Source organism: Leptodactylus fuscus, chromosome 5, assembly GCF_031893055.1.
Source record: "Leptodactylus fuscus isolate aLepFus1 chromosome 5, aLepFus1.hap2, whole genome shotgun sequence".
In the NCBI taxonomy this organism is placed as follows: Eukaryota; Metazoa; Chordata; class Amphibia; order Anura; family Leptodactylidae; genus Leptodactylus; species Leptodactylus fuscus.
In genome coordinates this window covers 192,865,542-192,893,488 of record NC_134269.1, presented here as the reverse complement: position 1 = coordinate 192,893,488, position 27,947 = coordinate 192,865,542, and the positions used below count along the sequence as shown (strand labels likewise).

Here is a 27,947-nt window from a genome sequence, read left to right as displayed (position 1 = left end):
TGGTGACATTAAAGGTACCCAAACATGCAATGCCACATTGACCATTATAATACATTTGTCACAGTACCCAGTTTGCCACAGACACATAAAAGCCAGCATCTAGCAATTTGGAATTCTGGATCAAAATCAAATCCAAATTCCACCAGAAATCTGCGGCCTTTCATTTCAATGGGACGAAGACTTATTTATTCAGTGGAAAAAAAAATAAAAGTCATGCTTGATCTTCAGGTGGATTATGTCTGATAACACTACACTACAATTAAACAGATTCCTAAAGCTGAATTTTTCCGCTTCTAAAAATTCAGTTCCGTAAATGTAACATGCCCTGATGGTGCTTTTAGATCTTTGCGATTTTACGCTTGTGAATGCAAACATTTTTTTGGAAAATACGTGTTCTACATTTTTGACAAGTGTTAATTGATGTACAAAAACATATCTATTAATGCAAGTAAAAATCTTGTGTGTGTTAGTATCCTTATGCTAAATCTCCATCCATACCTCTTGTTATATACCCTCAGGGCATGCACGATTTGATGAAGTTTGGTCGACAAAAGAAATGAGAAACGCCTGGGAGAAAAGCTTTACATCAGCTGTTATTGCACCTGTGCTGAAGGTAAAAGATTTTGTATTATAGAATGAACCTATAGAAGTGTATGGAGAGAGCCATGCATGCACTTACTACAGGAATGAGATGGGTCTGGGTACGTTTTCAAGATAGATGCAGATTCCGGATGTGGATGTTGCAAACATCTCAAATGGGAAAACCCATTTAATGAAGTAAAGTGGCTGCTCTAACTAATAACGGAACATGCCAGAAATACTGGCCCCATCTATATTGTAATGGATTATAAAATATCGATAGGATAACAATAGCAAATCAGTAACTGGTTCTCTAAAGGTCATGAAAGATCATGTGAGCAATGAATGTAACATTATATGACCTATAAGTCAGGAGCAATGCCAGTGTGACTAGGACAACCCATGTTTGAGTGAGCAAAAATGTGCCTTTTCTATATGCTGCCAATTCATGAGTGTCATGTCTTTGTATATCTAATAAGAAATTTCCAATCATATTTCTGTTCTTGTAGAATCTAGATAAGGATCTTAAGACTGTGAACAATTACATCAGCAAAGATGAGAGAATAAGCTCAAACCCCATAGTAAGGATTGTGTACGGTGACCCACTGAATAGTGGAGAAAAACTGCAATTGCCACGAAACAATCATGTCCATTGTTCTAAAATCTGGAGCTGCCGAGAACGGATCTCCATAGAGTATGTGATGCATATCATTCAGCAGAAAGATGAGAAGGACGCTCTGCCACTATTATGGAAGTTCTTGGAGAAGGTAAGCCCATGTCAATGCACTTATTGTGCAAGATATGTCATTCTTAGGCTGGTTTAACAAGTCCATGTATGAGCTGCATTTACCCACCCCATTCTGAATGGGTATAAATATGTGTATATATTTATATTATATATGGCATTGGTGGCCATCCATATGGCCGTCTGGAGCGAGAGTGGTGCGAACAGTAGACAAAAGGAGAAATGTTCTGTTCTGTTTCATAGACCAGTCGTAATAACCTACTACCAAAGTGTCTTATTGCTTTTATAGCGCAGCTGCCACTGGGTTCTAGGGATACATATATAGAGTTTTCCCTTCTCACACATTTATGGCCTATCCTCAGTGCAAGGGCTCCTGAGCAGACAGCTGTCGCTATGTTTGGAAATCCCATAGATATGACTGGCGATAGCTGCACATGAATAGCCACTTTTTCAATATTAGCAGTTGCTGAGGTCGTACCCACATCTTTTGCACATTTATGGCATATATTATATTATGAGTGTGCCATAAATGTGCAAGGTCAGAATCTCCCTTTAACACGTAAAATACCCTGTCTAAGAATTGACTCAACTTTTTCAATGCCTTTGTTCTGTTAAATAGTAATTTGCCGCAGTGTTATCATTTATCAGTGTCAGGTTAAAGCTTGTTACATCCTTCCACTGAGTGCGGTCAGTGATGTAATAGTACAGTGTAGCGGTGTAGTAGACACAAGAAGCTGTGCCTGCTGCATTATTGGTTTACATCGGCACTGGGCTCTCTTTGGTTTGGGTCCGCCAGGGCATCCACGGTTTCCATATTAAAACTGGTAGAGAGAAAAGTCCTCCATGAAGGACTTCTCTCTCCATCATTTTCTGGTGGTTTCTGCAGCGCAGTCTCCCATGGAGACTTTGGTGCAGATATTAACAGGTAACCGAGCTATCTTATTATGTTCAAGCACCCTGGTGGAACAGGTTAAAAATAAAAGTGTAAAAGTGTTTTAATATATTTAAAAAAGTAAATGAATAAAAAATTTAAAAAAAAAAAACAATAAAACATGACTTTTATGCGGAAATTGACCTTGCCATCACCCACAATTGTTGCTGGTTCATGGCTGTTGGCAGAGGGAGACTGCTGTTTCATACCCTGGCAATACTATGTCAGTACTATCTTTTTTCCTAAACTAAAATAGCCCAGTTTGGATAATCCATTTCCATTTCTTATTATTTTTCAAGGTCTGTTATTTCTTTCTTGTGCCCTGGTGTGCAAACCTGTACACAACATTGTATATAAAGTGTTGATCACTACACATCACTTTTGCTTTTTGTATTATATAAGTAGCACTGTAACATATAATAAAAACAAGAACATAATCCAACACCAAATGTTTTATAGGAAGCTGAACTAAAGATGGTGAAGTTCCTGCCGGGAATCCTGAGTCTTCAAAAGGAGCTGGTAAAAAGGTTCCAGAACTGCAGAGAACTTGTGCATGAAACTATATCAGACTTCTTAAGCTCCATACCAGCTGGTAAGTTTTATCTGTGTGTATATCATATCTGTACTAAGAAGTGCAGATCCATTGCTGTCACCCTGTGACAGATGACAGCAACAGACCGTAATAACGGTAGTGTGAACATGCCTGATTCAAACTTGTTGTTGTGACATTCCTCTGTTGCACCTCTTGGAAATATATATGTAACTCCTCCCATACACAGAGTCCCCTTAGGATGTTAAAGGGGACCTGTCATCTGGTTTGGGACCACAAACCATCAGCAAGCTTTTAAAAAACTAGAATTTAGGGTTCTAATCCTATGAAGCACAAAAAGCCATTGTTCACCAATATATGTACAAATCAAAGTCTGAAGAGGGTTGGGTATGGTAACAGAGACTCTGGCGCATGTGCATTGTGCGCAGTGAGACCAAAGTAACTACACCTCACATAACTGCGCCCAGTGTGCAGAGCAAGCACACTAAAGCAGGGTGTACTGACCTCAAATTCACTGCGTGCAATGTGTGGAGTCCCTCAGTGTAATCCTCTCAATGGGCCCAAACCTTGACTTCTACAGATACCGGCAACTTGTGGCTGAATGTTTTATAGGTTTGGGACCCTAAACCCCACTTGTCTCCTAATGGTCCAAAACTACCTTACAGGTTCTCTTTAAGGCTAACTTTAATAGCTTACCCCTCTTCATCATGTTGGATTACCACTAATTTTTGGGCTTCACTTTCTTGTGAAACAAATAGCAAGTACAGGTTAAGCAGGCAATTATCAGTATTCCACATGTGGTTACCATTAGAGATGAGTGAACACCGTTCGATCGAATAGGTATTTGATCGAATATCAGGCCGTTTGAGGTATTCATTTGCAATCGAATACCACGCGGCATACGCAGTAAAAATTCGTATCCCCTCCCACCTTCCCTGGCGCTTTCTCTGCACCAATAACTGTGCAGAGGAGGTGGGACAGAAACTACAACGGAGGCATTGAAAAAAATTGAACCCAGCTTTGCAGGCCGTGTCCCCCCAAACACCTAACAGGGATACAGAGCAAATCAGTCCAGCCAGATACGCCGAACCCAGCTTTGCAGGCAGTGTCCCCCCAAATACCTAACAGGGAAACAGAGCAAATCAGTCCAGCCAGATACGCTGAACCCAGCTTTTCTCGGTGTATAGACCATAAAAAGGGCATTAGTATACATCAAAAAATGCGTAAGGCTAGCGCAAGGGGACAGGGGCGTGGAAATGCAGATGTGGAGCAAGGTTGCACTCAACCAACAGCGTCTACCGTGCCTACTGCTCTGCGGCAGCAAGCATTGCGCTTCCCCACAGTCCCTGGCTTGATGGCCACATTAAGTAGGGTGCAGGGTACAAGACTAACCAGGCCTGAGCACCAGGAAGAGGTGTTACAATGGCTGGCGGATAATGCTTCCAGCACATTCTCCACCAGCCAGTCAGCCTCTACCTCAACTCCTCCTACTACCCAACAGTCTGGCCCTCCTTCCTCACAACATGCCCAATCTTCCCAGCAAAGTAATCCCACCTTTCCCACCTCCCAGGAGCTGTTTTCGGGTCCATTCACTGTCCCTCTCTCTGTCCCACCACCTCCTGAATCACCGGAGGTAACAGATGAGTTGCTGTGTCGTTATTTCCTGTTGTTGACAGGACAGCAGTGTAGATGTGGAGGGAAGTGCAGCACTAAAGAGGGTGGCTAAAGGCAGAGGCATGCCCAGAGGAAGAGGACAGCTGCTTCACCGAAGCCAGGTCAAAGCCAGCAGGGCCCACAATGTTCCCTCTTGTAGCCAGCCTAGAAATACTCCCACATCGAGGCCACGGTCTTCGGTGGTGTGGAATTTTTTTAATGTATGTGCGGCGGACAAATATAGTGCAGTTTGCACACTCTGCAACTCAAAACTGAGTAGGGGCTCTGAAAAGAGCAACCTTACAACCACTGCCATGCGCAGTCATTTAGAAAGCAAGCACTGGGCTCAGTGGCAGAGAGCAAATGCAGGACAATAGTCTTCCGGCGTTGCCGCCACTGCCTCTCCCACTGTTGCCAGTGCTGGAGCTGCAATCCAGACCAGCAGCCAGGAAACCTCCACCACTTTGGAGACTTCTCCCTCATCCTCCCCTTTTCCTGCCTTAGCTCCTTCTCCTGCACCATCATGCGCCACTTCACAGCAACCCACCATCTTCCAGACTTTTGAGCACAGGCAAAAATACAGCGCTACCCACCCCCATGCACAAGCCTTAAACGCGCACATCTCCAAACTCCTGGCCCAGGAGATGTTGCCGTTCCGGCTTGTGGAAACTCAGGCCTTCTGTGACCTGATAGTAAGTGCGGCACCTCGCTATACCGTCCCTAAACATCACTACTTCTCCTGCTGTGCCATCCCCGCCTTGCACCCGTGCGTGTCACACAACATCAGGCGGGCCCTAAGTTCCGCGATTTGCACAAAGGTCCACTTGACCACTGACGCGTGGACAAGTGCATGCAGACAGGGACGCTACATTTTACTGGGTGAATGTAGTTGAGACTGGGACATGGTCACAAAGTTAGGCGGTCTACCTTATTTCCCCACCCAACATTCCTGGCAGGGGCTCTGAACCACCACCCTCCTCCTCCGCCATCACATCGAACCCAGCTACCTGCTGGAAACGCTGCAGCACTGGTTTGGGGAGACGTCAGCAAGCCATGCTGAAGCTCATCAACTTGGGGGACAGACAGCACACTGCCTCCCAGGTGAGGGATGCCCTCCTCGATGAGACATCGACATGGTTTTCACTGCTGCACCTGGGCCCAGGCATGGTCGTGTGTGATAACGGCCAGAACCTGGAAGCAGCTCTGGAGCTTGCCAACCTCCAACACGTTCCATGCCTGGCCCACGTGTTCAATTTAGTGGTGCAACGGTTTTTAAAAATGTACCCCAATTTACCCGAGATACTGGTGAAAGTGCGGCGCTTGTGCACCCACTTTCGCAAGTCTACAGTAGCCGCTGCTAGCCTCTGAAGCCTCCAGCAACACCTCCATCTGCCAGAACACCGGCTGATGTGCGACGTCCCCACACACTGGAACTCAACATACCACATGTTGAGTAGAGTGTGTGAGCAGCAGAGACCCTTGATGGAGTACCATCTCCAAATCTCAAGGGTTCCTCAGTCAGCTCCCGCAGTTTCTGCACCATGAGTGGCCATGGATGGCAGAATTATGCGAGAGCTTGCGTGTCTTTGAGGAGTTAATCATGAGGGTCAGCTGTAACGACGCACTCGTGAGTGTCACAATCCCGCTCCTGTGTGTGATGCGAGAATCCCTCATCGCCATCAGGGATAACGCATTGTATACTGAGGAGTCGGGCATAGGAGCAGAACCATCCCAACAGGATAGTCAGGGCACACTCCTGTCTGCTTCACAGCGTATATTGAAGGAGGAAGAGGAGGAGGAGGATGACGAAGTGGCAGATCTCATTGTCACACAGGAGGCTAGCGGGGAAGTTCAGTGCGTCCCATTGCTGTAGTGCGGTTGGGGAGAAATGGAGGAAGAAGAAGAAATGGAGAGTGACCATTCCGGTGGGGGCAGCTAAGTTATGCCAAGTAACACTCTGGCACACATGGCTGAATACATGTTGGAGTACTTTTCAACTGACAAACGCATTGTCAAAATCCTGGAAAGCAACAACTACCGGATTTTTGCAATCCTCGACCCCCGGTATAAAAATAATGTTTCTAATTTTATTCCAGTAGAGGGGAGGGCCAGTCGCATGAGTCATTGCCACAAGGAACTGGTGCAGAATATGATGGAGATGTTTCCATCAACTCTCGTTGGCAGCACACAGGACAGTTCCTCCAACAGGCAAACAACTGCCATCCGGTCCACACCCGGCAGGGGCACACTCTCCAAGGTCTGGGACACATTAATGGCACCCACTCGCCAAACTACCGCCACTGAGGGACCTAGTGTCCCCAGGAGGGACAAGTATAGGCGCATGTTGCGGGAGTACCTGGCCGACCCCAGCCCTGTCCTCTCCAATTCCTCTATGCCCTATACTTATTGGGTCTCCAAGTTAGATTTGTGGCTGGAACTTGCGCTGTACGTATTGGAGGTCCTTTCCTGCCCTGCCGCTATCGTGCTTTCGGAAAGGGTCTTCAGCGCAGCCGGTGACATAATTACGGATAAGCGCAGCCGGCTGTCACCTGACCGGCTGACGCTGATCAAAATGAACAGCCACTGGATAGACCCATCATTTTCATGTCCACCGGTGTCAAGCACCCCGACATGAAGTTTCATGTGTGTGCTCACCCTCTACAATTCCTCCTCATACTCCTCCACCATCAGCGTTGCACAATTCTGCTCCTACTAGTCTCAATCCACCCTGATTCCCCAAACTCTGCCGGTGCAAGTCTCTACTCACTCCAAGGGCCAAAAACAATTCTTTTTAAAGGCTCTACTCAGTCCAAGGGCCAAAAAAACTGCTGTTTACAGGCTCAACTCACCCAAAGGACCAACAAATCTCTGCAGGTGCAAGGCTGAACTAAGTTAAACGGCCTAAAACTCTGCAGGTAAAAGGCTGAAGTCACCTGATAGGCCTCAATCTCTGCTGGTAGCTCAGCTTAAGGGCCTCTACCCTAATTTAAAGGGCTCACGTTAAGGGCCAGAAAAGTGAATTTTTTGAAGGTCTCACCACATCACACGTACATCCACAATGATAGTTAAGGGTGGGGGCTTTTAGATTTCCCATTGCCTATTCCATCTGTGGTTGTCATGGGCAACGTGATTTAAAGGGGTGCTTGTTAATGTTTCTTTAGCGTCAAATTTGAGTTTCTGTCCATCCAATTGAGAAGGAAAGAAGGTTTCCAGGTATTTTCCCACTTTGATAGAGTTTTTTTGGAGTGTGGAAAGTGTTTAGTTGATAGGCTGTGATGGTGGGGTAAAACTGTGACTTGGGCTTGTTAGATGCCCCCAGACATGCTTCCCCTGCTGTCCCAGTTGCATTGCAGAGGTGTTGGCATCATTTGCTGAGGTGTCATAGTGGACTTGGTGACCCTCCTGAGTCGAATGGTGGGTTCACCTGAAACTAAGCATTTTTCCCCATAGACTATAATGGGGTTCGATATTCGATTGAATAGTCGAATGTTGAGCGGCTATTCGAAATGAATATCGAATATTTTACTGTTCGCTCATCTCTAGTTACCATGACTTGGGCGCACCATGTACAGGCACTTTATTTAATTGTTAACTGGCCATACAGTTCAGATGGTTTCTGACCCAATACGTATTTGGCTGCCAGTTATTCCTCCTGACCGCTCTATAAATATTCACATTAAGCTCAGTTTCTATAGGGCCCTTCTGGCCATGGCTTATTTCCACCTCGAACAAATACAGGGTTTGTGTAAATTGGGAGACCCCCATAAAAATATTCAGTAGGTTCGGATGACATTAATCGTATGTGTATGACCACCTTTAGTCCATATATGTGTGTGGAATATCTATTTATTTATTATAGTGTTGGACATTACATTAGTCACAATTAAACTCTCATTGTTTTGATTCATGATACAGCCGGTGCTCAACATTTAATGAAGAAGAGGATAGAGGAATTTCTCTTAACATGGAATAATTTGCGACAGACCCTTCAAACAGATGGTAAGTGACTTACCGTAAATCAAAAAAAAAAAAAAAATGTTTATAAACCTACATTTTTCCCTTTTGGCCGTAACCCAGCTTAAAAATAACCACAAAAGAGTAAAAAAAAAAAATCCAACATATATAAACTTATTGAGTGCACAGGTATACAAAAGCATCCATTAAACTCAGTACGGCAAAACATTACACAGTCAAAGATCAATGGCATATTCACAAGTTCAAAAAAATTCAAGGGCCAAATACTTAATACCACCTTAAACAGTATTCATAGAAGACCACCCTCATAGAGTATCTCACATGTCCAGCACATCTTACCCACCAATGCCATGCTAGTCCATACACTGTCTGGCACCCAACATACATTTCTCTATGTGCCTCATGGGGGGTGCAGGATCGGTGCGCAGGACAGTGTGTGGACTTCTAAAGGGAACACTCTAAATTAATCCCTATGACCTAGGAACTATTTGCTCAGCCAATCAGACAACAATCCAAGAAGAACTAAATGGCATCTAAAACATAACCTTTAATATATTGTGGGGATAACGTCTATCCTTAGGGAGAGACCACCTTCTCAGGTGTGTGGAGACTTATACAGCCATAGTTGCTTCACTGCAAGGGAACATGGGAAGAATATACAAATCTGTCTCCCAAGATGTAAATAGGGAGACAGTGCCTCTGTTATGCTGCCCTCTATAGCAAGCACCCTGAACAACATGCCCAACTTCCCAGAAGTCTTTACTGCATGATGCGAGGTTATAACCAAATCAATATAGATATATATAGCTATAGTGGGCAGCATAACAGAGGCACTGTCTCCCTATTTACATCTTGGGAGACAGATTTGCATATTCTTCCCATATAACCTTTAATAATCAAGGATAAAAAACATGTACTATAAACATTAATAACAACAATGTGCGTCCCACCAGGGTCAGGTATTAGAAAAATTGCATATACACTCACAGTCCTCCCAAAACTGAGTATGTATATAACAGGACACAGCAGTCCCAGGAATAAAACCAGTGGGTCTTAGGCCGGGTTCACACGGAGTATTTTGGCTCGTCATTTGGTACGTAGACGCCGCGCTATTTTGCGGCCGCCGCAAAATCATGGCCACAAAATAGCGCCGCATGTACGGTACCGGCTCCCATTTAAAACAATGGGAGCGTATTCGGCCCTCAAATCCTCCTGCGGCATCTGCGTACCAAATGACGAGCCAGAATACTCCATGTGAACCCGGCCTTACCATGTCCGATGGGAAGAGGCGCCAAATGAGTGCAAGTATATATGGATAGGGATCAGCCCAGACTAGGCTGCAGGAATGACACAATAAGGGGCCATTCACATGGAGTAACGTAGGCATTTTTTGTGCTTATTTTGTGCTTATTTTGGCACAGAGCGCCGCGTAACGGAGCGTAAACGCCGCGTTTGCGCCACGCTATTTGCGGTCACGTTTTACGGCACAAACGCGGCGTATACGCGGCGTTTACGCTCCGTTACACGGCGCTCTGTGCCAAAATAAGCACAAAATAAGCACAAAAAACGCCTAGGTTACTCCATGTGAATGGCCCCTAAGGGAGATAAAGGGATAGAGGAAAGCTGTATAGAGGAGACGCCTAGACCCTAATTGTAATACCCTAAATCCTACCCAGAGTCACCGCCCTAGTAAGCGTGTGCCCTGTCTGGTACCTGTCCCTAATCTGGATATACTAAACACTGACCCAAAAACAAACAGAAACAAAAAGTGTCAAAATGTGACAAATCAAAAATAAATGTTTAAAACACATACCAGGCACCACCCGACATGCATGTTTCCTTGGTGTACATTCAATTACACACAACTCATCAGGGGAATAGGCATGATGTGTCACAAACACTTGTTACACATACTCACACAGTCTGAAGCATAATGTTAGCCAATGTTAGCCATAATGTGTGCACATGTGCAGAACTAGTGAAGGGAAAAAGAAACACAGCATGCAGGGAATTGAATGATGCAATGTGCACTGTATCCTATGCTAAAATAGAGCCAGACTACAATCCGTACAGTCAGATTTACAGAAGCCAAAAAAAAAAAACCTGAATAAACAGGGAACCATTGGCTTCATATACAAGAGACATGACTCATTCAGGTTGAGACACAAAGACTCATCATTAACTTTGCAAATGTAGAGGGTCAATGCCACTCTACCGCTAATAAAGAAAATGCACAATGTAGACAGGAGTGTAACCAAGTCCATAAGTGCTATCCATAAAATAGTATTTGAACCTGTATAACTAATAAAACGGATATAAACTAGGAAAACAATCCAAAAGCATCAAACTCCACTGATATCAAACCCAACAATTGTAATAAATAGAAAAAAAATTAATCTATGAGAAAAAAATTTTTTTTTATTTTTTATGAATCTTTTAACCTTTTCGCTGCCAAGGGTCTCTGGAAATTTTGCACCTCCAGTAGCCAGAGCAATTTTCACAGTTTTGAGATGGACAAATCAAACCTAAATTGCAACATTAAAAAAGCATCCAACCCCCCCATACCTATATATTTTCTTAAAGTAGACACCTGCAGCATTGTCAGAATGCCACTTGGTACTGTATACGAACAGGCACCTTCATGCAATTTTGATTTAAAGTGAATGTTTTATGAAAAAAAATGCAAATAAATGTATATTAGTTGTTAAAAGCGGAAACCAAACAAAAAATTAAATGCACCAAACCTCCTAAAAATAAGAGTTCAGCATGTGCAGAGTTCATACATATCACTATGGCCTGAACCTGCATGCACGTGTCTTCAGAAAATCGCTAAAACTGGAAGCAACAAAAATCTGCTTTGAAGCTGGAAATGTTAAAAAAAAGTATCATCCTATAAAATGTAGGGATTACACACCATGAAAAGTAAGTGAACCCCTAAACCCTATATATTTTTTGACAGTAGACAACCTGAAGATTACAAATGTCTTAATGGGTCATCGATAGCCACATGCACCTTCATGCAGCTTTGCGACCAACACAAATAATTTTTTGAAAAAATACGCTAAAACACATATTTGCACCTAAAACTCATGTTCAATCTCAGATTCATATACAATATACTTTTAAAATAATAGCTTATGGTGTATACAATGTGTATATATACTATATGTACCGCAAACATCAACTACAACAAGAGCTCGGACTCCCAAAAACACGAATACATAAGACAAGCAGGATTTTGCTGTTGTTCACTAATATGTTAAAAAGCTATACTGCACCTACCAAACTGTGACTGTGATACCAAAATCTAACTTTTTCAGAGTACACAGCATTCCGTATATAAAAACACAATTTGATAGTTTATATATACAAGCACCTTCATTCAACTTTGCGGCAAACAGAGATTGCTAGCAAAAAATGCGCAAAAATTCAAATTTGCCACTAAAGTGCGGCTCAAGAAATCCCTTTCTGCAAACAATGTACTGTACATAAAACTGCAATATGTGAGGAGTTCATACATACCACACATGTATATATTTACAGGGGCGGGTGTGAAAGAATTGCCAAAATCGCAGAAATGCGCCATCCCATTTTGTGCATGCAAATTAAATAGGACTTTACATAAAAATGTTATTCTCCATCTCCCTATAAATATTTTAGCAACCTATACGTTCATCTCTAGTGATAATCGTTATTACTATTATTGTATTGTGTAACGGACATCACTAGAGACGTATTTTACTGTAGAAAGCTCAGGTATAGACAGGACAGGGATTGGGTGAAATGTAAACTTTATTTGCGACTTTATGTATATGTTGTGTAAGTGTTTTTTTTTTTGGCGCTGCGACCTGGACAATGGTAATCGTCTGGGTCACAGCGCCAATAAACTACCTGGTTATGTTCAGGAGGTATAACATAGGAATACCCCACTAGTAAAGCTCAGGGGGGAATTACATTATAACTGTATGTGACAATCAGAGACAAATGTATAGTATATACATTGGCAGGAGAAGGGTTAATAGGGACAATAGAGTCCCTGCCACCACCCTCCTGCTGTCACATACAAGTTATGCAGAGAGTCTGATTGTTTCTCTGTCTCTCTCTCTCTGCTGCACTGCTCGTGTCCCTCTTCCTTTCTTGTTAAAGATCGCAAATTGGTTGCTTAGACAGGAGGGGGGGACACTTTGGAGCTCTATATCTTTGGACTGCATCAACATATCTTGAGGGGGGGCGGAGCCTGACCGCGAACCAAGATGGCCGCGCTGTGAAAGAGCTCCATCACAACGGACCCTCTCAACTCCACAAAAAATCAACATTGAACGGGCAAACATGGGCAAACTTAGTAGAGATGGCTCTACAGACCCTCCGGGTACCCCGCGGAGATCAAAACAACAAGGTGACATGCAGCGTTACCTTAAAAAGAAGCCGTTACCTTCTCCATCTGAAGCTTCTAAGATGGCGCCGCTCTCCCGCCGAGACACTGAGCCGGAGGACGACTCAGACCCTGAAAGCCACACAGAAGGGGAACACTCAGACGCAGGACTCCGTGAGTTTTTTCAAAAAACGCTATCTAAAGCTTTATCTCCCATATTGAACGAGCTTAAAGAAATTAGATGTGAGATGCAATTCCTTAGTGGCAAAGTGCAAGTACTTGAAGAGACTTACTCCTCTGTTAAAGAACATGCAGACTCTGTCTCAGATCAACTTCAGATCCACAGGGATCTTATAGACCGATCCCTAACCCTGGTCGAGGACCAGGAAAACAGAAATAGAAGGCGCAATATACGCATAAAGGGAGTACCTGAAACTTACACACCAGAGCAACTTCCCAAGATGGCGGCTGAACTATTTCAGGACCTACTAGGCCCAGAGAGAGCAGCTATGATAGTAGTGGAGCGCATTCACCGCGCCCTGCGCCCCAAGCCTAAACAAGGGGACCCCCCCAGAGACGTTTTATGTGGATTATTATCTTTTTTGGATACTCAAGTGATACTTGCCGCTGCAAGAGAAAAAGAAAAAATTCTAATTGGTGACGCAGAAGTATTTCTCTACCAAGATATTGTGCCCTCCATATTGGCCAAGCAAAGATTGATGAGACCCCTGCTGGACATTCTAAGAAGTCGCAACATACAATACACCTGGCTCTATCCTTTCGGGATTGCTATTCTCACTGGTGGTAAAAGAATTGTCGTACATACCCCAAAGGACTTACGCTCTATCTGGTCCCTTCTTAACATCGAGCCAATAGATATCCCATCCTGGCTACCTTCAGCTGATTGCAACGCTGTACCCGAGATACCTTCACTATCTGTGGAACCGCGCCAATACCGGAACCGCTCGCCCAAAGCTAAAAAAGCTCTTTCTAAACTGAGACAAGCTCTTCTATAAGGACACTCATTCTTCCACTGGATTTTGTGAGTTAAACCACGCATAAGTTAAGAAATTTTGATATGGGTCCTTTTTGCTAGACATATCTGTTGTTTCACAAGTTATGTCCTTTTATATCATATAGTTACTGAATATGCCTAAGTTCAATGTTTTAAACATGTTCATCACCTAGTTTAGTGTGGAGAGCGGAGGGTCACTCACCGATCGGGATTGACACTTCGCTCCTATTTTGTTCCTACATACAGTACTAATTTGTGCTATTGTTCATTAGTTCTATCTATTAGCTGTTTTGCTATTTTGTAGTGATACCAGTCCATTGCTTCTCAAATCATATAGAACATCCTTGATATTTACTATAGTATCAATCATCCCAACCCCCCCCCCCCCATCTGTATCTTTGATATAAGTGAATTGTGCTCTCTCTCATAACACAGAGTAAAACAAAAATTATCATGGCCACGACGTCTACCAACAAAGACCGTGTCTTAACAATCACCACATTTAATACTAAAGGTCTGAACTCCCCACATAAAAGACACTGGCTTATCCGACTCACCAAAAAACTACAGACAGATGTTTTAATGTTACAAGAAACCCACTATAAAAGTGGAAATATACCCAAACCCCCTCGCTCTGGCTTCTCACAATGGTATTATTCTTGCTCACCTGACTCTGCTACTAAGGGTGTAGCAATTGCTATTAAAAATACTGTTCCTTTTGAGTTAACAGCGCAACTTTCAGACACTGAGGGGAGATACCTTTTCCTGAAAGGAAAATTAGAATCCAGAACTATAACTTTAGCCACACTATACTCCCCAAATCAAAAGCAAATACCATGGATGTCATCCGCGCTGCAAGACTTATCTCACTTTGCAGAATAATAATAATACATTTTATTTATATAGCGCCAACATATTCCGCAGCACTGTACAATTTATAGGGTTCAGATACAGACAGACATACATAACAAAGAACGTCATTTCACACAATGGGACTGAGGGCCCTGCTCAAAAGAGCTTACAATCTATGAGGTAGAGGGGGTGACACAAGAGGTAGCAGGGGCGGCATTGCTTATACAGTGTTCAGACAATTTTGTGCATTAGGAATTGTGATAGGCTTGTCTGAAAAGATGTGTCTTTAGTTTGCGTTTGAAACTGTAGAAGTTGGGAGTTAATCTTATTGTCCGGGGTAGAGCATTCCAGAGAAGTGGTGCAGCTCGGGAGAAGTCTTGTATACGAGCGTGGGAGGTTCTGATAATAGAGGATGTAAGTGTTAGATCATTGAGTGAGCGGAGAACACGGGTTGGGCGGTAGACAGAGATGAGGGAAGAAATGTAGGGAGGTGCGGCTTTATGGAGAGCCTTGTGGATGAGGGTAATAACTTTATATTTTATTCTAAAATGAATAGGCAGCCAGTGTAGTGACTGGCACAGACCAGAGGCATCGCTGTAGCGTCTAGCCTGATAGATGAGCCTGGCCGCTGCATTCAGAATAGATTGTAGAGGGGAGAGTTTAGTGAGGGGAAGACCGATTAGTAAGGAGTTACAGTAGTCAAGGCGAGAATGAATCAGAGAGACAGTAAGTGTCTTTAGTGTATCTCTGGTAAGGAAAGGGCGTATTCTGGAGATGTTTTTGAGGTGGAGGTGACATGAACGTGCGAGTGATTCAATATGAGGGGTGAAGGAAAGGTCTGCGTCAAATATGACCCCGAGGCAGCGGGCATGCTGCCTAGGGGTTATAGTAAGGCCTGAGACTGCAATGTATATATCAGGGACAGATCTGTTAGATGGTGGAAACAGTAGTAGTTCAGTCTTAGAGAGATTTAGTTTCAGATAGAGCGAGGACATGATATTAGAGACAGCAGAGAGACAGTCACTGGTGTTCTGTATGAGTGCAGGGGTGATGTCACGGGAAGATGTGTATAATTGGGTGTCATCAGCATAAAGATGGTACCTGAAGCCAAATCTGGCGATTGTTTGTCCAATGGGGGCTGTGTAGAGAGAAAAGAGCAGGGGGCCGAGGACCGAGCCCTGAGGAACCCCAACAGCAAGGGAAAGAGGGGAGGAAACAGATCCCGCGAATGATACACTGAAAGTGCGGTCTGAGAGATAAGAGGAGAACCAGGAGAGTGCAGTGTCATTGAGGCCGACTGAGCGGAGCATAGTGAGGAGAAGTTGATGGTCAACAGTGTCAAAAGCTGCAGAGAGGTCCAGAAGAATAAGAAGAGAGAAGTCACCATTGGATTTAGCCTTTAGTAGATCATTAGAGACTTTTGTGAGAGCTGTTTCAGTAGAGTGCAGAGCGCGGAAACCAGATTGTAAGGGGTCAAGCAGAGAGTTAGCAGAGAGATAACGAATTAACCGAGAATAAACCAGGCGTTCCAAAAGTTTAGAGATGAAGGGGAGGTTAGAGACGGGTCGATAGTTAGCAGCACAGGATGGGTCCAGGGAGGGTTTTTTCAGTAGCGGGGTTATAACAGCATGCTTGAAGGAGGATGGGAAGATTCCAGAAGAGAGAGAAAGGTTAAATATTTTAGTAAGGTAAGTAGTGACAGCAGGGGACAGAGATTGGAGAAGGTGTGAGGGGAAAGGGTCACTACTGCAGGTTGTGGGGCGAGATGAAGAAAGTAGCTGGGAGACTTCCTCTTCTGTAACAGGTTCAAAAGATGAGAATGGACAGTCTGAAGTGCGGCTGGTGAGGGGATCAGTACTATCGTAGGTGTGGGAGTCAATGCCACCTGAGGCTTGGGCAGTAATTTCCTGACGGATCTTATCAATTTTATCATGGAAATACATGGCCAGGTCATCAGCACTAAGGTCTGTGAATGGCGTCTGTTCCTTGGGTGTGAGTAAGGAGTGAAAGGTTTCAAAAAGCCTTTTAGGGTTGCTGGAGAGAGAAGAGATGAGGGCGGTGAAATAGTCTTGTTTGGCGAGGTAAAGGGCAGAGCTATATGTTTTAAGCATAAACTTGAAGTGGAGGAAATCTGCAGGTGAGCGTGATTTTCGCCAGAGACGTTCGGCACACCTAGAGCATCGCTGGAGAAATCGTGTCTGTGGCGTGCGCCAGGGCTGCTGCCTCCTATGTGGGACTTTACGAGTGGAGGGGGGAGCAACCTCATCCAATGCATTTTTGAGGGTTTCATTATAGTGAGTGGTGGCCAGATTGGGACAGGAGATTGAAGAGATGGGGGACAGGGAGGACTGTAGAGTATCTGAGAGGTGCCGGGTGTCAATAGCACGCAAGTTCCTATATGTGTGATGGGTAGGGGCGTCTTGTGAAGGGGAGAGAGCACTGATGGCGAGAGATAGAAGGTTGTGGTCAGAGAGCGGCAGAGAAGAGTTAGAAAATTTAGAGACTGTGAGGAGTCGATGGAAGACTAGATCAATCGTGTTACCATCTATATGTGTGGCGGAAGAAGAACATTGTGAGAGACCAAGAGAAGTGGTTAATGAGAGAAACTGTGAGGCAGCTGAGGAGTGAGGGGGGGCAATAGGGATGTTAAAGTCACCCATGATGAGGGTAGGAATGTCACTGGATAAAAAGTGGGGAAGCCAAGAAGCAAAGTGGTCCAAAAATTGGTAGGGTGAGCCAGGTGGGCGGTAGATCACGGCTACACGTAAGGAGAGTGGGCAGAAAAGTCTGATAGCATGGACTTCAAATGAGGAGAATGTGAGTGAGGGGACCCGGGGAATGGACTGAAAAATGCACTGCGGTGACAGAAGTAATCCTACCCCACCACCCTGCCTATTATCAGGCCTAGAGGTGTGAGCAAATTGTAGGCCACCATGAGACAGAGCAGCAGGGGAGGCCGTATCTGACTGCTGGATCCAAGTCTCAGTAAGGGCGAGCAGGCCAAGGGATTTGCTAAGGAATAAGTCATTAATGTATTCTAGTTTGTTACACATTGAGCGGGCGTTCCAGAGAGAGCAGTTAAAAGAGACAGGGGAGAGATGAGGGGAAGGAACACGGTAAATATTGATGAGGTTTGTAGGCCTTCTATGTGTGCAGGGAGAAGAGTTAGTGAAGGAAGGAGGGCCGGGGTTAGGAGAGATGTCCCCAGCGGCTAGGAGGAGCAGAATGGACAGAGACAGAAGGTGGTTCAGGGATTTATGTGGGCGCTTATGTTTGGTGTCACTGCTAAAAGAAGTAAAGGGGTGATTACAGAGTGTGAAAAGTGTGTGAGAGCTGTACATGGGAGAAGGAAGAAGAGAGGGACTGATATGGAGACCTTATCCTAGGAGGTGATTTAAATGTCACCTTAGACCCTGTTATAGATACATCTCAAGGTAAATCAGCAACTTCTCAGAAAGCATTGAGTCATATTCATGGTAAACTTCAATCAATGAAGTTAGTAGACACCTGGAGAATTTTCAGACCCACAAAAAGAGATTACACTTTCTACTCCAACCCACATTCGTCATACCAACGCTTAGACTATATACTGTGTTCTTTCCCACTTGCCAAATTAATTCGAACCTCAGATATTGGAGTTATTGGCATATCAGATCACGCCCCAGTCACCACAGTTTTCTATATTCCTGAACTCTCTCCTAGACAATGGTCTTGGCGTTTAAACGAAACCATACTAGATGACCCACAAACAACTCAATATTTAGCAGAAGAACTGGAATCTTATTTCATTAGAAACGACACTCCTGAAATTACCCCAGCCTTACTGTGGGAGTCCCACAAACCTTTTATAAGAGGCCTACTCATCTCTAAAGCATCTGCCTTACGGAAAAATAGACAAAAAGAGATAGACTCGTTGCTAGCCCAAATAGCAACACTTGAGAAAATTCACAAATTCCAGAAACTTAAGTCCGCACACGCAGATTTAATTATGCTTCGAGAAAAACTCAAATCTATCCTAAACTATGCAGCAGGCAAACAAATCCTTTATTCAAAGTTAAGATTGTATGCCCACGGCAATAAAGGGAGTAAAATTATGTCCAAGCTGATAAAGAAAGAAAAGGCAAAATCCCTCATAACAGCAATTAAAAACTCAGAAGGTAAAATTGATAGAGAAACCGAGCAAATAGCCAAGTCCTTTCACTCTTTCTATACTCAACTTTATAATTTAAACATAGATTCTTCCCCAGAGCAAAATACCAGACTTAAAGAAAAAATAGAAACATTTTTCTCCAAAATCTCGATACCTAAAATCTCGAATGACAGAGCGCAGGAGCTATTAATTCCTATTACGCAAGAAGAAGTCAAAAAAGTGATACAATCCTTTCACCCAGGAAAATGTCCAGGACCAGACGGTCTTCCATTGTCCTACTTCCTGAAGTTCCAAAACCAGCTATTACCACATCTCACATCCTTTTGCGATTCACTATTTAATGGAAAGCCGATGCCTAGACAAACTCAAGAAGCATATATATCTCTCATACATAAACCAGGAAAAGACCCACTGGAATGTTCAAGCTATAGGCCTATTTCATTGCTCAATTTAGACTTGAAAATTTGGGCAAAACTGCTCGCTTTAAGAATACGTACTTTACTTCCTACGATATTAAGTGATGAGCAAGTGGGATTTGTAAAATCCAGAGAAGGCAAAGAAAACACTACACGCCTTCTACATATTCTCACCTTAGTCAAAAAGCTAAAGAAACCACTGCTCCTTCTCAGCGTAGACGCTGAGAAGGCATTTGACCGAGTCAACTGGAATTTCATGTATGCCACTCTAAGAAACTTTAACTTCCCCCAACAATTTGTATCTGCAATTCAAACGCTATATTCCCAACCACATGCAAGATTAAAAGTTAATAACTCCCTTTCTGACTATTTTAGTATAACAAATGGCACACGCCAGGGCTGCCCCCTTTCCCCATCACTCTTTATCCTCACCCTTGAAGTCCTTCTCCTAGCAGTAAGACAGAACCAACAAATTAGAGGTTTTGAACATGACGATGTTAAAATTCAAGCACTAGCTTTTGCAGATGACATTTTATTCCTCTTATCTAATCCAGAAACCGGTTTAAAGGCCCTTACTGACATCATTGCAGACTACAGTGTAGTATCAAATTATAAAATGAATGTCTCCAAATCTGAGATTCTAAATATATCCTTTCCACCAGAAGTAGTACAAAAGCTCAAAACTAATTCTCCCTTTCTCTGGAAGACCGACTCAATTAAATATTTAGGAGTGCATATTGTACCTAAGATCAAAGACATATATGGGGCTAACTTTGAACCCCTGCTAAAAGAAGTCAAAAAAACTCCTTGCAGACTACAACTTACCTTTTATATCCTGGATGGGTAGACGAAATCTCCTCCAAACATACATTATACCAAAAATATTATATACACTACAGATGCTTCCTATTTCCCTCCCAATCTCTTTCTTTTCAACCCTTAAAAGATGCTTTACAAAATTTCTATGGAGAGGAAAAACCCCTAGAATAAGTTACAGTTTTCTTACTAGGAACAAAAAAGACGGAGGCATAGCCATACCTGATGTAACTTTATACTACCAGGCCATCCAGCTGTCAAGATGGATGACATACGTTAGACCAATAGTCTCAAACTCCCTGTCAAAGTTAGTGAAAGCGCAACATGGTGAGTCCTTGCAGAAAAAGCTCTGGTTCCCAGATCGGAAAAAATTTCAGCAACAAGATTTTGACCCACTTCTCAAAGGACCAAGCGAAATCTGGCTTCAGCATAAACATACTCTATCACCAGAACTCTCGCCAGTCGGACCAGCAATACTGCTACCCATGTTTGTTCACACTAACAAATCCCCATACCCAGAGCCCTGGTCACACCTCGACCCACTACTGATAAGGGACCTTTTCCGAAACAATAGCCCCATTCCTTGGGAAGACATCAAAACTAAATTGATCACTGGGAAAACGAACTTTATGCATAAACTACAATATCAATCAGCCATTACTACACTACTCAGAAAGAACACACGCTTAAGACCACTCACTTTTTTTGAAAAACAACTAATATCAGACCTACCAGCCTCAAGAAAAATTTCAGCTTGCAAAAATATATTGATGGACACGAAACAGTTGAACACCCCATCTTATATTTACTCATGGGAAAAAGATCTTAATATTTCTTTATCTGAAAATGATGTTGCAAATATACTCAAAAACTCACATGGTTTTTCAACCTGCGTCCGCCTGCAAGAAATTTATTACAAAACGTTAACACGATGGTATAGGTCGCCAAATTGGCTGGCACAACGTAAGCTCTCAGATTCTAATCTCTGCTGGAGATGTAAAACCCAACCTGGCACACAGGAACATATTTGGTGGTCTTGCGCTAGTATCAAAAAATACTGGTCCTCAATTCAAAAATATATTTCCAAAGTTGTGAAAAAGAAGATAGACCTCACACCAAGTGAAATACTACTCTCTACTCCAACCTCTTCATACATTCCGACAAAGTCCAACCTTGTCACACTATTACTCGAAGCTGCAAAATCTCTCATACCACTCTACTGGTTACAGGAAGAAACACCACCAGTACAGCTATGGATAGAAAAGTCTTTCCAAATTGCGAGATTCGAAGAACTCATTAGCTGGAGAGAGCACAGACACGACAGTTATCTTAAAATCTGGTCCCCATGGTGGCAATTTCACTCATCAAAATAAGTCAGACCTACCGCTGGTAAATTCAATATAAACAGTCAAAGATACCCTATCCATTCCCCCACCCGTACCATCCCCCCACCTTTACCCCCCCTTTTTTTCTTTTCTCATTCTAGATCAGTTTCTTATCCTCTAGAGAAGCAAAGAGAACAGCATTACTCCGCTTTCATCTACAAAATAGTAGTGAATAAATAACTTCTATTAAACAAATTCTAACTTTTTGTAACACTTAATAGACACCTCATGTGTCAGTTAATGCACTCTGTAACTAATCTTTGTTTGTTACATGTACATGTAATGAGAACAGTGTTTCATATGTATATGTTGTAAAATGAAAAACTTAATAAAATCAGAATTGAAAAAAAAAACATATCTTGATGCTTTCAATTGCATTTTAAAGAGGAGAATCTCATCTTTAAAATGATATCAAGAACTTGATGATTGGATGTACAGTTTTGGAGCGATTCACTGTTGAAACGCTGTCGGGAATTGAGATCTGCAGTTGGATCTCAATGCCAAATAGTGTTTTCAACAGTGAATTGCTCCAAAACTGTAAGTAAAATCATCAAGTTCCTGGTATCATTTTAAAGATGAGAGTCTCTTCTTTAAAATGCATTTTAAAGCATCAAGATATGTTGATGCAGTCCAGAGATATCGGCATTAGTAGGGAGGACGTAGTAACTACATCCTCGGCTACTGAAGTGCCACCTTGGGAGCATGTATAGCTACGTGCCTGGCAGGGAAAGGGTTAACCCACACAGAACTCAAATGAAGGATGAAAAGCTAAATTGCTCCTTTAGACCAGATGGACTCGTAGACCATAATCGGAAAATCCGTTCTGGTCTCCACTTATATCACCAGTCTGTCCCAGTCACCTTTACGTACATGAGGCTTGACTACATAAATTCTAACAAAATTGACAGAAGACACGTCTCCCAAATGTACAGTGTGCACATGTCATGCCAAAGGAGTATTACGGCCATGATGAATGTCATTAAAATGTTCACCCACTCCTCCTGAATTCACAAAATGTTTTACTGATATACTCAAGTCCGCAATCACAAGTGGCTCTGTATATGACCCCTTTAGTACGACAATTTATAAACTATCGGATATCAAAGGTCTTACCTGTCACCTGACTGATAAACTGCTTACAAGTAATAATGTGTGGACAAGCCACACATCCACTGCAACGAAAGCACCCCCTAGGTTTAGATGGAAGCCAGGTAGAGGTAGCAGCGGGCTCAACGTAGTGACTGTTAACCACCCGCTCGTGAATGTTGCGGCCATGCCGGTACGTAATCTGTGGTTTTGGCCCTACTATGGGTCCAATGAAACATGCATGTCGGGTGGTGCCTGGTATGCGTTTTTAACATTTATTTTTGATTCGTCACATTTTTGACACTTCTTGTTTCTGTTTGTTTTAGGGTCAGTGTTTAATATATCCAGATTAGGGACAGGTTCCAGACAGGGCACACGCTTACTAGGGTTCTGACCCTGGGTAGGATTTAGGATATTGCTAGTCCTCTTCCCTTACATTTAGGGTCTAGGTGTCTCCTCTATACAGCTTTCTTCTATCCCTTTTTCACCTTTATTGTGTCATTCCTGCAGCCTAGTCTGGGCTGATCCATACATTTCCAATCCACGTTATTAGATTTGGTGCATGATATACGATTTACTATCTGTACTGTCAGGAGGGCGGTGTCAGGCAGGGGCAGACAAGTGGTGTGATTCTCATCTTTGACACTGGCTGCCTCTTATTGGAGCTCTGAATCCCGAACCACCCCACCTCCTCAGGTAAGGTAAAAGAAAAGACTTAACTAATTTAAAATAATGTTTCTTTTTTCCCGTTTTAGGAGAAATAAAGCTACCAAGTGACATGTGCAATAATGCCCTGACCATGGATAGTAAATTCAGCTATCTTCTTCCCCGTCGACAAGGAGATGGTTTATGCGCCACTGCCCTGGTCAGCTACCTCATTACATTGCACAATAGCTTTATATACGCTGTGGAAAAATACACCAAGAATGAGCAGAAGTACGTTCCATCTATATGTCCTGTGTGTGTTATGATGGTGAGCTGAAGCCAAACATTAATATTATTTCACCCTTCTATTCAGGTATTTCATTAGACCCTCAGAAGTAACAAATCTTCATGTCATCAACTATGAAATGGAAAAGGATTTTATCCCCATAGTCCTATCCAATTGCCAGTACACACTGGAGAGCGGGAAGGAGACCCTGCAAGACTTAGACCTTCCGAAGATCCAACAGCAGATCACCAGCCGAGTTTTTCAAGGAAAACCTCTCATCACCATGGTTGTAAGTAGCAGGATAAACATTTATGGGATTTTCATCATCATATATTACCAGGGCTGTCACAGTTGGAATTGGGACCAGTTTTGGGTGGAGTGATGGTTGGAAGAAAAGTTAGTAAATTCGACTTGGCCTCAAAATAAAATAATTATTTTAAAATACTTTTTAGAATTATTGATATTGTATATTTAATTAGTTTTCGATAATTTCTCCTACTGATTCCACAGCCTTGCCTTAAGCATCCACTTACAAATCTAGTCAAATACAAGCAGCAACTTTTTCTCCTTCATATAAATTCTCTTAATGTTACTGAGCAGCTTTTGCCGATAACTGTTGGGCAAGTTAAGGGGTTTCTCTTTTCTTAACAATCCCTACTTATTAGAAGGGTCCTTTGGCAACAAGCCGATTATAAAGGAACCCAAGCGATCAATCACAAGCTGAGGACACTTATTCAGTTTCTCTGAGGCACCACCTCAGTAGGATAGTGGATAACTTTCTTACTGGTGGGAGTTGAGGCGTTCAGACACCAGCAATAGATCCCGAAAATGTCAGACTGAGCAAGCACCCTGCTGCTCCATTCATTTATATAGGATCATGGATGGTAGCAGAATACAAATCAATTATGCAGCAACACATTGGAGGGAACCTGTAGAATGGGAATAGTGGTAGTTGAAGAAGAATTTGCCACAATGGCTATGAATCTCAACTAAGCTCCTCCAGCTTACATCCTGGGCTGGTGCAGAGCTGAGGGGGCCTGCAAAGTACCTGATAGTGGAGGTAGTCTTCCCCATTTCAATTCTCAATGGTATTTGGCCTCCTTTAGCCAACTGATATTTGGAAAGGCCCTTTATAGATACAGATAGATACAGGTAATGAATCAGAGACAAACTCACTGGTGAGTTTTGAGTTTACCAAAGAATAGTGCAAATGGCAACCAATTGCTTTTACAAAGATGGAGGTGCAGATCGTATACAGTAGTTCCACTCTGAGGTGAGTTTGATGATGGTTTATTCGTCAGTCTGTGTCAAGTACTGTATAATATATGTGCCAGTTTATCACTCACTATTTGCTGAGCATTGCTTTGTCAGTCCTATGACACAACATGGTCTAAGGGCTATTCAGACGTCAGACTCCACACAAATGGCACTAGTGTCTCAAACTCATCTTGGTTATCAAGCGCTTACTTCTTCCTGTAGCACAGCTGGAGCCCAAATAGGATAGGGTGTTGGTCTACATGGACCATCGGCTTCTATCCCTCGTGGAACAGCCCATAAAGAAATAATATAACAATTGCATATAAAAAACTATTTACACACTGCAGATAAATCTCAAAATGTACCCAGTGTTTAGTGGTTTCCACTGCTGAAATTATTTGTCTGTATAATACGGGACAGGACAGTCCTCCAGAACAAGGGGCACTCTTTCTGGCCTCTGTCAGCTCTAAACTCCCCAAAAGACTATATTAAAATGGGTTTTCTAAACTGGACAACACTTCAATGAATCTAAACTTCTGCATTATTTTGTACAAATAAAATATTTTTCACAAATGTTTTTTCCATATTTCCCATATTGTAGGGTCTACCAACAATTCTATCTACACAGGATCGGAACTATGAAAACCTCTTCTCAGATATACGCAAAAAGCTTCAACAGGTAAAGTATGGAAACTTGTCAAGAGTAAAATAATAAAAATAGTCAGAAATTTATTGAAAGTAATACAATTCTTCTAAAATTGTGTCTGTTTTATAGATCCCATTACCAAACTCAGCAATAGATTTTATAAGCAAAGACCTGAATACCTTCAGTGATGTCTGTGAGGCCATGAACATTGTGGATGTCATGCTGGGATTCCTATCAATGTCTGGAGGAGATCCAGAACTTCCCATTACAAAGTACATAGAGGATGTCTTACAAATGAAAGACCAGAGCAGTGATCATGTCCTTGAGGTAGGTTGTAGACACGTGATACACAGAAATATACCGTATTGTGAATAAAGTGACAAGGAGTCAGGTGTATGTACACATATAAATACATAGTATGAACATGTCCTTAGTATTGTCATACCTACAGATCTCATAGTAACACACAGGCACCCTGCTTAAAGGGAATACATATTCTTTTTTTTTTTTTTTTAATAAACCGAACGAAATATATCACTTTTTATAATTTTTTTTTTTCCTGGTTTGTAGATTTTTTTTCACTCTATTTTCTATAATTGTGAAGCTCAGGCAAGATGGCAGCCTTTGAAATCCTCTGCTTTAACCGCATTTTAGTGATATACTTGACAACACAGTCATGGCTATAGGCAGCATTAGAGTGCAACCAATTCATTCAGATCTATGGCAGACTTTTCCAGAGATTCTCTTGAAATATGTTTAAAATAAATACTTGATTTACAAAAAAGTCAATTTTTGGTGACACATCCCCTTTAAAGAGCCTACAGTCACAAATATTTTTAGTTATATTTTGCGATTTTTCTCAAGGCAGAAGCCTTAAAAAAGACCTTCACCACCTCCACCAGTTCTAGTTCTTAGCATCTGTTAATAGGCGCTGATCCATTGATTCCAGCACAGATGGAATTTTCTCTCTAGGTCCTACCATTCACATGCAGCAAGCGCAGTTAGTTTTGATGCCTGATGTAGTAAGGTTCTGTAATATCAGGTGGGCGGTGTCAGGCAGGGAGTGTGATTCAGAGCTTCAATCACAGGCAGCCAGTGTCAGCACTTAGAATCACACCTCTTGTCTGCTCCAGCCTGACACTGCCCTCCTGACAGTACAGAGTCTAAATAGTATATCAAGCACCAAAACTAACAGCACTGATTGCTCAGGAATAGAGAGGGCTAGAGAGATCATTTGAACTGTGCCAGAATCAGTGGAGTGGCAACTATTAAATGTTGCAAAGAACTGGACTTGTTGGAGGTGAAAGGTCCTCTTTAAGCTGACACCAGAACACAAGTGAACATTCCCTTTAATACTTTGGGGGGGGGGGTAGCCTAATTTGAACTTCAGGAATTGGCACTTGTGTTTGTTTTGCATTTCAAAAGCCATAACTTGTTCCGTAGACATGCCTGTATGAGGGATTATTTGTATTTCCTATTAGTCTAATTTTATAGAATGCATAACTTCCAGAAATGTTTTGAGGTGATAGGATGGGAAAAAAAAAAATCACAGCAGAAAATGACATGATGTGAGATGACAATTACTGTGATACCAAATATAGTTTTTTTTGTCTTTCTATTGTCTAATTTGTTTTTGTGTCGCTAAAATGTTTACTTTTCTCTTCACGGATTTGTCTTGTTTTTAGCAAGAAATATTTGGTGTATTAGATCTGAATGTTGGAAATATGAGAGGCTGCCCTTGTCTGAATTATTTTTTTTATTCCCTGGAGTAACTCTGTAGTGAGAATGTAACAGATGGAGACATATTTATAGTGGCTGAATTATTATGGCCAAAACCTGTAATTGTCTGAATTGTTACAGGCATTGAAACGCTGTTATCTGAAGAACACCATCGCACTCTGGCAGTTACTCAGCGCCCTGAAGTCGGCGCATCTTCTACATCTTAAAAGAGTAAGTCTTAACACTACAGTAACAAATGAGAGAATACTGGGCTACATGAGCTAATATCTCTTACAACACCAGCAACTTCTCTACTTCTGGGGAAAGTCATTTGGGCTTTTCAATTGAAATGATCCAACGTAAAATTTAAACAAAGTGACAAAAACATTTTTTTTAGACTTGCTGTACTTTTATTATGGTAACACCTTTGTAGACAAGACAGAAGTTACTTGAAGATTTTTTAAATACTTTGAGTAAATATTAAGTTGTCACACTTATCCTAAAATATGTACAAGAAATCCATTTTGTGTTTACGAAACAAGAGAGACTTTTATTTTTTGTTATTGCATTTTGTCTGTGTGGACTTTATGTTTAAAAATGGAATTTTCATCTCTTTTTTTATACTGATGATGAATGTAACATAAAAATTGGAATAAGATTATGATATATATATATATATATATATATATATATATATATATATATATATATAAAAATCATTTTAATGGCTTTGACACTTTTATGGTGTAAAATAGTGTCTGGGTCGGGCCACCCCCCGCATCATACATTATCATTATTTCACAAAGGTGGAGTAAATGATGGTAAAATTAACACAATGGTGTGCCTAATTCACAGGCGCAGAGGGCATC

The 27,947-nt window shown here is 42.2% G+C and overlaps 1 protein-coding gene across 1 annotated transcript in view; it reads left to right on the top strand.

Moving 5' to 3' along the window:
* The window catches only part of LOC142203891 (E3 ubiquitin-protein ligase RNF213-like), a 335,709-nt gene that overhangs the window by 304,570 nt on the left and 3,192 nt on the right, over nt 1-27,947 (top strand). The window contains exons 54-62 of the mRNA XM_075274990.1: nt 519-613; nt 1,089-1,346; nt 2,715-2,847; nt 8,374-8,457; nt 23,281-23,461; nt 23,544-23,745; nt 25,315-25,392; nt 25,489-25,686; nt 27,220-27,309. Coding sequence (XP_075131091.1) covers nt 519-613; nt 1,089-1,346; nt 2,715-2,847; nt 8,374-8,457; nt 23,281-23,461; nt 23,544-23,745; nt 25,315-25,392; nt 25,489-25,686; nt 27,220-27,309 — 1,319 coding nt within the window. The remainder of the gene's footprint in view (nt 1-518; nt 614-1,088; nt 1,347-2,714; nt 2,848-8,373; nt 8,458-23,280; nt 23,462-23,543; nt 23,746-25,314; nt 25,393-25,488; nt 25,687-27,219; nt 27,310-27,947) is intronic.